The sequence below is a fragment of the Capsicum annuum genome, chromosome 3 (genome assembly GCF_002878395.1).
Source record: "Capsicum annuum cultivar UCD-10X-F1 chromosome 3, UCD10Xv1.1, whole genome shotgun sequence".
NCBI classification, from domain to species: Eukaryota; Viridiplantae; Streptophyta; class Magnoliopsida; order Solanales; family Solanaceae; genus Capsicum; species Capsicum annuum.
The window spans coordinates 28,463,015-28,473,562 of record NC_061113.1 but is presented as its reverse complement, the minus strand read 5'-3'; the positions used below and the strand labels follow the sequence as shown (position 1 = coordinate 28,473,562).

At 31.8% G+C, this 10,548-nt stretch overlaps 1 protein-coding gene and 1 long non-coding RNA gene across 5 annotated transcripts; both read left to right on the top strand.

The window, feature by feature from the left end:
* The first annotated feature begins 1,486 nt into the window (after positions 1-1,486).
* LOC107866414 lies at positions 1,487-3,602 on the top strand. Of its 3 annotated transcripts, none has more exons than XR_007053498.1 (4): positions 1,487-1,685; positions 1,785-1,854; positions 2,812-3,021; positions 3,119-3,602. It is a non-coding gene; the product is annotated as an uncharacterized LOC107866414 (long non-coding RNA). The 3 variants fall into 3 exon arrangements; XR_007053497.1 differs by having other exon boundaries at positions 1,489-1,685; positions 2,807-3,021; XR_007053496.1 differs by having other exon boundaries at positions 1,492-1,685; positions 2,928-3,021.
* Positions 3,603-4,243: 641 nt separating this feature from the next.
* On the top strand, positions 4,244-10,325 carry LOC107866415 (glutathione S-transferase T1-like). 2 transcript variants are annotated; one of them, XR_001672928.2, is made up of 6 exons: positions 4,244-4,432; positions 5,201-5,254; positions 5,563-5,642; positions 6,357-6,491; positions 7,227-7,328; positions 9,447-9,975. XR_001672928.2 is itself a non-coding variant. In XM_016712488.2 (4 exons), the coding sequence occupies exons 1-4, from the start codon at positions 6,480-6,482 to the stop codon at positions 10,150-10,152; spliced, it is 249 nt and encodes an 82-aa protein (XP_016567974.1). In that variant the 5' UTR covers positions 6,341-6,479; the 3' UTR covers positions 10,153-10,325. The 2 variants fall into 2 exon arrangements, 1 of the variants encoding a protein (XP_016567974.1); XM_016712488.2 differs by lacking the exons at positions 4,244-4,432; positions 5,201-5,254; positions 5,563-5,642 and adding an exon at positions 10,119-10,325 and having other exon boundaries at positions 6,341-6,491; positions 9,447-9,547.
* Positions 10,326-10,548: the final 223 nt, after the last annotated feature.

Sequence of the window (10,548 nt, the reverse complement as noted above, 5' to 3'; positions counted from 1 at the left end):
TCCGAATAAGAACTAACAACTTTAAAAAAAAAATAAAGATCTGACTTTTAATAAATGAAAAAAAATGATATTATTGAACTATCACACTGAAATAGATTTGCAAAAGCAATTAATTTCATTAAAAATAAAAATACAATAAAAAACCGACCTAGATTGTGATTTAGTAAAGTTGAAAAAAAAACTAAAAATTATTGAAAAAAATCAGTATATAAGTTCAATAAATGTTTGATAACTTACAAATTGGTAGCCTCTAAGTATACGATTGCTTGAATTTGAGCGTGAAAAAAGGTATTCAATAATGGAGGAAGAATCGGTTGTTTAATGAAAGAAAAAAATGGAGCAAATATAAAAAAGAGAGAGAAAGTAAATGAGAAAGAGAGAGAAAGTAAAGAATTGTTTAATGGGAGGAAAAAAAAGGAGTAAATATGAAAAAGAGAGATAAAGTAATGATAAAGATTTTTTTTTTTTTTTTATGTATAAGAGGAATGAGAAAGAAAGTAAAAAAAATAGGGAATTTTAGTAATAAGTTTGAGATTTATGTAATTAGTTTGTTAATATGGGATGTGTTGTAATAAGGTAAAGTTAGTTTGTGTATATATGCAATTTTTAGTTATTTTATGTTGAGGAATTGAGGTATACATGCCACTATTAAATATAATTGGCAACAAAGTAGCGAATAAAATATTGGAAAATATGGGCCTAAAATTATTGGCATTAATTAGCCATTAATTAAAAATTAACTTCTATTTATTAATAATTAGTTGAGAATTTTTTTTTTTTAAATACACACGTAATATTTATCCAAAAAATGTGTTTCAGTTGTATCCCATTACGCTGTACTTTAGGCTTTTACAAGAAACTAAACAGACACCACAAATTGAAATAGAAAATCAGTTTTTGAGAGAAAAATTAGAGAACAATTACAAATATATCTTTTTTAGCTCTTTGGATTCACTACAATGGAGAATGAAAAACTAACAACATATTTGAGAATTATAAAATTGAAGGAATTGTCATAAATACAAGTATTGTTTATAAGGAATTCATTCAAATTATTGTTGATCATCTGAAAGTTAATACAGATGAAGATCATATTTTTCATGTTACATATGATTAAAACACGGATATGAAGTATATGACTATAAAATGAAGAAGATGTGGAAGAAGTTGAAGAAAATAGCATGTTGTAAATAGAGTATAGAAGTAACCGTAGAAGGTTCTAGGAAAATAAAGTGTTAAAGCAAAGAAATAAAATACATTGGGTAACTAAAAATATTTAATTTAATGAGAGATAAAGTGTAAAAGAAATGAGAGAGAATAAATTGGGTAATTAAAAATATTTAGATTAACGAGAGAGAATAAAGGCAAGTTAGGCTATTATTGCATAGCTCCAAACGTGTAAATGGGCATTTAATGCCAATAAATTCAAATATGGCTACTCCCTGCCAATATTTATTATTAGTTGCTTTAACATGTCATTTTTTCTTTTATTTTCTATTTCTACTATATAGAAAGCTGAGTGTGGAACTACCAAGGGTAATATAGTTATTTTGCTCCATGATAAAAGAGTTCCAGAACAATCTACCTCTTCAATCATCACTCTCACTCATCTTTCACTCTTCAATATTCATGGATGGCTCTCATCTAGGTTAACGTTGTAGCTGATAGATTGCCGTTGAATCTCAGTACGATTTACGACCATCATGTTTTTTCTTCTTCCTATTTTTGCTTATTTATCTATCATTACTGTTTATTTATCGAATTCTTCATTTTTCTTCTCAAAGTTTCATTCTCAGAAGCTAATCAACCAAAAAAGAAATTATCTTGCATGTGCGACTTCCATGAACCCTAAAGGTACATTCATTAAAGTCTCTTTCTAAAGGAACAAGATCTTTTACTATTGTTTTGTTGAAGCTTTTTAATTAACTTTTATGTTGTCAATCAACTTGCTATTTTTAAAATTATCTAGGCAAGGCTTAATGCTACTGATTCTTATTAATTTGTTCAAGAACGTAATCTTGAATATTAGAGCATTTTTACTTCGATGGAAAAAACAAAAATTAGATGCATTCACAGTAATATTTTAATCTGTCATTTGTTGTTGGTGGGAAAGAGTTAAAAACACAAATCTTGCAACATCTAATGGAGGTATTTCTATATGTGGAAGGCACAAGTGATGTGCTTGTTTGAAGTAGTATAGGAAGAACTAGAAGGAACATCTTCTCCGACATATGAAGAACTAGTATCATTTAGTTCATGACCCTAAAAGTGTCGTCTCTAATAAGCATTTCTAATTGCTTGAATCACAGAGGGAGCACATTGCTCTTCAGTTGTTCTGCTTAGAGTATTAAAATTAATGTTCTTTAGGTGTAAATGCTCTCTCTCTCTTTCTCTTGTCCTCCCTAACTTTTATTCTCACTTTAATAATTAGGTCCATTCTCCTAAGTGAATCTATGTCGCTCGTACTCGAATGCGAATCTAGAGGTTGGATTCTTCATGATCTAAATTTTAACATTCGGAGGTACGATTATGGGAGCGAGGATTCGACTAAAAATAATTTAAATATCTAAAAATATGGTTATATGTCTAAGTTATGAGACGTTTGAAAAACTTAGAAGGTGTTATGAGGAAAATATATTGAATAACAGGATAATCCTAGAAGCTGATACAAGGAAAAAGACTGACATAGAAATTTCTATATACAAGGAACTCCAATTTCTTTAATTTCATCTTAGCTTTGTTTTGATTACAAAAATTATTATATCTGTCCTGATTTATTGCATTGATTTTGGTATAACTACTCAAGATCAGTTGACCAAATTCGGTAAGGATCTTACACCCATACCCATGTCATGTCTACATGGGTGTGGCACCAAAAGTGAAAAGTCCAATCAACTCAGAAGTAAATTGCTCAAGCATTTTTGCAGAAAGAGGCTGCATTTTTTGTTTGAAGATCTGTATGGTGTGGACTCTCTCAAAGATCATAAGGAAATTTATCATCTAACCACTTCTCGACCTACTGTGAGTTGATGAATTTTCTTTTCGAATGAATCAATTACACTTAGTATACTCTAGATATATGTTTAGCTGTTGGAATGATAATATGTAATTGTTGCAGGACACGATGGAGATGCTTTATTCAGAATTCAAAATGTACAAAGTTATGAAATTAGCACCATAAGAGGTCAGGAGACAGTTGCTATAACATGTCAGTGTTGTTTTTAGATTACTTGGGGTGATGGAAATTCTTATTGACAAGTTATATGAAATCTTAATTGAATCTGGTATGTGATTCACTGATATGGTACAAGAGACAAGATCCATATCCAGCTGTTTACGACCTGATTTTGTGATTAAAGCATCTCGCAAAGGAACAATCTTGCTGAAGTAGGTGAAGGTACAGTTGTTGCAGGAGCAAGGTTAAAATAATACAGACTGTCTGCTTCAAGAAGCTTCAAACGTGGCATCACAAGAAAATGGAGATTCCAGATTGTCAGCTAGAGTATCTTCTATGATTAATGAATACGTGATCATTGATGCAAATATGTTTCCGCGACAATATATATATATATATATATAATTCTTTGTTTTCTTCTTTTCAATTTTTTCCTCATTTATTTTTCTACATAAATTTTGATATTATAATAAAAGTAGAGTTAAATTATTACAAAGTTAAATTAAATAAATGAGCGAACTGGATTAATCAATAAACATGTAGTAAAATAAACTGAATTTGACATACAATGATAACTTCGATCATGATGTTTGTGGATAACATGAGTTTCTTTCTAACGCATATTGTATCTTATTTTAAACTCAGACAATTTATAATTATCAAAAATATCAGTATACTCTATATAATTTCACTCTATACTACCGCGTGTTGTAAAGTTTCCTCTTAGTTAACCTCTCCAAGTCGAGGTCGCACAAAGCAGCGCAATATTAAAATTTAATGCAATTTGAAGAAGTAGGTGGCATGATAAAACCAAAAGTGCCACCGTCTTTCTTAGTGTTTACAACTATGTTAACTTTCTCCAGGCCGAGATCACTTCTGGGTCTCCAGAAATTGGTTTGTTCAGTTTCTCCCTTATATCCAATTCGCAGCTACTCTTCATCTCTTTTTGGTGCAAGCAATCTTTCGATCTACTCTTCTTCCAGTTCTCCTTTTGTTTCATTTATCAAATGATCATAAAATTGGTTGATGATTTCTATTTTATTTTACTATAGAGTGATCACTGTATAAAGTTTTCTTCTTATTCAGGCAGCATATGGTCACAATAAATTTCATATTCTTTGCCTGCAATTTCTTATTTCTGGTTTGCTGATTATATTATTTTCTACAGAGAATTGAATTTATAGGACTCGAAAATATGGGATCCAGAATGGTCGATAGCTTGATTAAAGTTGGATATGAGGTCGCATTACATGACATGTAAAGCTTTCAACTTTATTCATTTATTTATAACCGTTTACACTGTAGAATCAGTTACACTTTTTTCTGTTACATAAGTAGGATTGAAAAGGGAAATGAGAAGTTGAAATGGTGTGAGAACAGTGAGAATTAGATCCACATCTGTTGCATGAAAAACTCTCACTGGTACCACTAGGTTATAAGCTTAGGTGGTGTCATATCTTAGCATAATTTCATATGTAATTGGATATAAAGTAGCATCTTTCAGGTAGCTCTGTTGTGTTATGAAACGGACGAGTGCAGTTGGACAAAAAGCAAAAAATACATGATTGGACACTCATATATTTTTAGATTTTTGTGTAGCACAATGCGGAATAGGGTGGTTGAGAATAGGAATCCTTCTATATTGATTCTTTTTTAAGTTGAGCAAAAAAATTAGTATTTCCTAATATCACAATGTTGTTAACGTCTATTATTCGTTGTATATGTTGTACTTGCACATATATTAAAGCTTTATATTTAGCCATTTATCTCCTAGAAGTTCATAGTTTGATATGTCCACCTGCGATTGTATACTACAAGAACCAATAGGAAATGCTCATTCTGTTAAGTTTAGAACGTCTCGTATAAAGATTTGTATGCAGTATGCTAGCACAATGCCGACACAAGTAACTACTGTGAAAAATGCATGTGAAGATAGGACAATGTTATCTTTTCTTGAGTTTCATGTGAAGAATTTTATAACTTGGATAAGTTTGAAGCAAGCTAACTGATTATATGTGCTTGCAGTCATTCAATTCTTAAATATATGGCTTGTGCATTTCCAAGAATTGCAGATCATTGGTAAGTGCAACTACTTATTTTCAATATGTACTTTAGTCAAACACTTTTTTATCATGAAAATAATAAACAAGTCTTTCAAAATTTAAGAAGAGATGACAGTGAATGAACATAGGTCGTTAATTGGAGTCTCTATACTATATCAAGTACCAACTTATGAGAAAAAGAAAATAATGTATATCTATGATACCTATGAACAATGTAGATCTTCACTCTTAATGACAGACTAATGTACTCTCTCTTAGGTTGTATATTCTGGTTAGTTTTGCTTTTTTCTTTTAACTCTTACTTCTTGTACAATCCTATTGAAGGTACCCAACTGACTTATACAAAAGAGCAAAGGTAGACTTTGTGTTGGATTGGCATCACTCTATCTTGCGTCGTGGTGCAGGTGCTTATATCAAATATTGAGATTTTTTAAGTTTCCAGTTAGATTATGATTACTTTATCTTGACCTTACTTGAGTTAATTATTGGTGATTTCTAACATTTGTGAGAACTAGGACAAGAAGATGCTTAAGGTTAAGGCTATGTCTGAATTAAAATTGTATATAAATCAAGGAAGTTTGTTTGTATGATCAATTTCAGAAAAGAGCAATTGTTTGTCATAACGCTCTTTGCTGAGATTCTTGCTACTAGCCTAATACACGACAGTTGCTGCAGTCCTACAAGTTCTTTAGGCTATCTTTAGCAGTTGATTCCTCCATTGAAACAATTGACCTTTCTCAAGACTCTAATTATGAAATCTAGCCACATAATGATGGTGGCTTTTTCTCTTCAACAATGACGGTGACTAAAATCACTATGATAAGCTATGTTTCTCGAACTCTTAAAAAATGTCAATAGGTGCATGTCAGATTCTCCAAAAGTAGTGTATTTTTAGAGAATCCAACACGGGTACGACATCGAATGTGAAGAGCCCACACAACTATTGATAAGTAGTCTCTTACCCAAAGTTCTCTGATTACTACTTGGTGATAGCTTGATATGCCACTCTTTAAGTTGTTTCCAATAGTTTTCTGATGCAGTGCTTATGTGTTCAGCTACATATGTCTTTAGTATTGTTCTCACTCCTCCTTTTGGGTTGACTTTGAATCCACAAGCAGCAGCAGAAGCTGAGAAAGTCCTTTTGACATCGATCGAGTCTGTTTGGCTCAAAGAAAAAGGATAATTTTTTGCTTGGAAGTGGCCAGCCTTTAATTGTAGATCTTAGCTTAGTGTGTGAGATTATGCAACTTGAGGTAAATAGATTTTCCCTTTTTCTTCTGTTGCTTTACATCTTTTGATCCAAGCATAAATTATCATGAGGAATCTGTTGCTTAGGACATTATTTGAATTTTGAGTGCTCTATCAGTAGATAATTTTAGTAAATTGTCTTCTTTAAACTCAAAAAAGCTTCTCTATATGCATGTTACTTTCCTATAGAGGAAACTGATGCATACATGCGAAATGATGACTTAATTTTTTTTGCTCAAAATGTAGTCTGTGACATTCAGAGTTGTGTTAACAATTGTGTTTCTTTTCCCTCCATCGTCTTATATGAACTTCCAATAGAATTAAATTTTAATGCACACGGTGTTATGAGGATGACCCTTTTAAGTCTATTTTAAAAGACTAAGAGGTAATAATAACTTTATTCCCTTCTCTAGGTTGGATTGAAAGTTTATAGAACTGATCGTTACCACCCATTTTTCCCTCCCTTCATCCTTGCCTTGGTTCTCTATTTTTCTACTTCATCTATCAGTTTTACTCAGCCAACCATTTTTATTTGAAAATTCTAATTTTCTATATAATGAAGTGCCATATAGATGCTTGTAAAAAAAAATACCATATAGATGTTTCTGTATGGTCTTTAGTAGTAAAGTTGATGATGAATTCATGATTTCTTCTTAGGATAGAGGTCTATCCATTGAGTAAACTTGGAGAATATACTTGTTTCTGAGGTCTTGTAGAAACTTCTTTTCTGATGAATTTAGGATTTGGATGAGAAGGATCGTGAGCGAATAATAGGCCCATACAAGAGAGTTTTGAAGTGGATCTATGACACAAAGAATGCCATGGAACCTCATTTCCAAGAGGTACATGTGATCTTTTTCTTTATGTATATTAAAAATAGGTGACTGATTGATCCCTTAATTCTCCTGTAATAAATAAGATACATTAACCAACTGAAAGCCTCTTCAAATGGGTTTGAATTAATTTGAATTGGCTTTTGCAGTTGGGTTAAAGGAAAGTCATTCCAAAACAGCCTTTCCACCTCCTATTTTAGAACTCATTCGTGGAATTATACTGATTATATTGTTGTTGATTTGTTATTACAATTATTACAATACCGTTAAATCATACTATTAGAATATTAACATTTGATCAACAAACCTAATTTAAAACATGTGTTTGATAGTGAATGCTCAAGAGATTGATCACAACAACAAAAATGCATCTGCACAAATTACCAAAAGGCTATTACTCAGTGATCTTCATCCTGAATACTACTTGCAGTGTTGAATATGACCAACTTACAAAACAAGAAATAAATAAATTAACAACTTTGAGACATATTAGATTACATATACAACCACATTTTATAACAACACATTGTCAAATGAAAAAAAATAGCATGTGTTGATTCAAAGTCTAAGAAAATATGAAATATTAGAAAAAACACATGGCAGAGGTATATGCAACAATCATGTACGTTAAAATTAGAAGTCCTAACTATTTCAGTTAAGCTCAGGAAGCCAAAAAATAAATAGCCTCAGTAAAGCCAAAACAAAGAAAGAGTAGAGTAGATGAAGAAGGACGAATTCTCAGCCATTTACTCAACAACATATGCGTTATTGCTTGTATATTTACAACATTGCATATTTGACAAGAAACCCAAATTGATACCAATTCAAAATTGAATTTTTTCTATATTTACCTTTGTTTTGAATTGAGGTCTATTAAAAACAACCTCTCTACCTTATCTTCAAGATAGAAATAAGGTCTGCATGGTGCGTACACTCTACCTTCCCCAGACCCTATTTTGTGGGATTACAATGGGTATATTGTTGTTGTACATTGCTTGGCATATTGCTGAATTTAGCTAATACTATTATGATTTGGGTAATTAGGAGTAATAGAGAAAAATGTATCTTGTCCAGTACTTTGTTCTTTCTTTTCAATTGAGCTTCTCCTTTTTAGACCCTCTGGTATAACTGATTGTTATAATTAACACAAAACAATGTATGGTAGTTTGAGTATTTGAAACTAATTGATTCTTACCTATTAGCTTGCTTTTACATTAGATAGATTAATGCGCACCAATATAGCATTTCGATGAATTTGGATAAAGCAATTATTTTTTAGTAATTAGGAAAAAAGAAGAAAAATGGAACATTTAGAAGTATATTACTTCTTTCCCATTGAGAATTCTCTCTTCTGGTCACTTTCGAGCAAGTGGGAGTACTTTCTTACTGCTTGCTTTCTTTTAACTTTTTCAATTCCTATATTTGTCAATCTTCCATTTTATGGAGCAAAGAGCAACTTGAAGGATGTTGTGGTTGTAGTTCCCAAGTTGGCAGTGATTGTACACATTTTGGAATTATGATTTTTCTTCATTCCGTGCAGGCTGGTTGGGTTGAGATGCTCTTTTATTTACATCACAGTAAAGTGTATGACTCTCTCATTAATGATCCAGTGTAGAGTACTCGGTCTGTCTTTGGTCCAACAAATGGCCTTTTTCACAAAGTATGTCACTTTATGTCTTAAGATGTTTTGAGTATTTTGTAACTATCTAAACTTCCTTATATGTGGAAATCCTAGAGTCGTTAGGGGCCAGGGATATGCCTATATAATGTTGTAGGTGTAGGGATGCGAGATTTCCTCTTATATTGGGGGGATAAAATTCTCCTGAAATATCATCAATGCCATTTTAGCTGTCTTAACCTTTCATATGTAGGCCTTACAGTTGTCTTTGACTGTGACTAGATGTGGAAATCAAATATAGATCACTAATACTGGAAATATCTAGGTTATATTCAAAGAATATGCAGTGTCATGATTAGTCATGTAGCGAAAAAGACCTTAACTATGCAATATGTTGAGAATTATCTTTTATGCTTCCTTGTCTTTACTTGGTGCTACTTAATGTCTTCATTGATATACGGTATACACTTTCTCTTGTTTCCTTTCCTATTTTTATATTTTTAAATTAGGTCACTTCCATGCTTTCAAAAAGGCTCATAGGATGGATCCAACATCAAATGGGCGTGGTGTTCGTCAATGCAAGAAATACCTGTTTCATAGACTTGAAAGGGTAGGAACATCATATTCAAGTTAAACTTTGTGGTTTTATCTTTCTTATAAAACCTCCTTAAATGTACTTTGCTGCTGCTATTTTGTATAGCCATAGATGAGAGGATTTTCTACAAGTTGACCTCAAGTGACTTAGTAGGTTCGTTGTGATGGACTATATCTCTGTGTTTTACAATAGGCTCCCTCTAAAATATATTATGGATTTTTTCACATTTTAGCCAGCATCTGTATTATTCAATTGATTCCCAGTATATTGGGATATGGCCACCGTGTATACCAAAATTAATTTATTTTCTTTTAGTGGTGTCATTATCTGGAGGGTATACTACTTCAACCTCCGGGTTACAACATTAAACATGCTTATTCTATTTCTTGTTAGATGTCAAAACTCCAATGTGACGAATAACTTCCATTTGATATGTTTGTTTGACATTACCCGTCTTCGTTCTTTCTGTTAATGAGTAGTTCATTTTCATTTTTTAATTTTTCTGTGATTTAGTGTTATAAGCTTTCAGATCAACCTCTTAGTGATTAGCATGATGTAAACTTTGTAATGTCTTTGCTGATTTTAGAAATAAGAAGAAACTCAACCTCAACTTGCAATAAATGATCCAAGAGAGATTCAGAAGTTTTACCAGAACTTTTATGAGAGAAATATCAGAGATGACCGTCATACTAAAAAACTGTGAGACTTCAACTTGAATTTCATGGATTTTTGATTTTTTTTGTAATGGCATAGCATTGTTCACTTAATTACTGGTTGACATTACATTATTAGAGAGGAGATGGCTAAGATCTATCGAATTACAAGTGTACTATATGATGTGTTGAGGACAGTGCTACCCTCTTAAAAAGTAGATTGTGAAATTTGTGTTCTTGTGCAGTCCTTGGAATTTTCTAGTATGTATACCTCTTCTGGGAACTTTAAGCACTACTGTCTTCGTTTTCACAGTGGTATGGTATTCTCATAGTTGTATAAATCATACATTTGAGATCTTATAA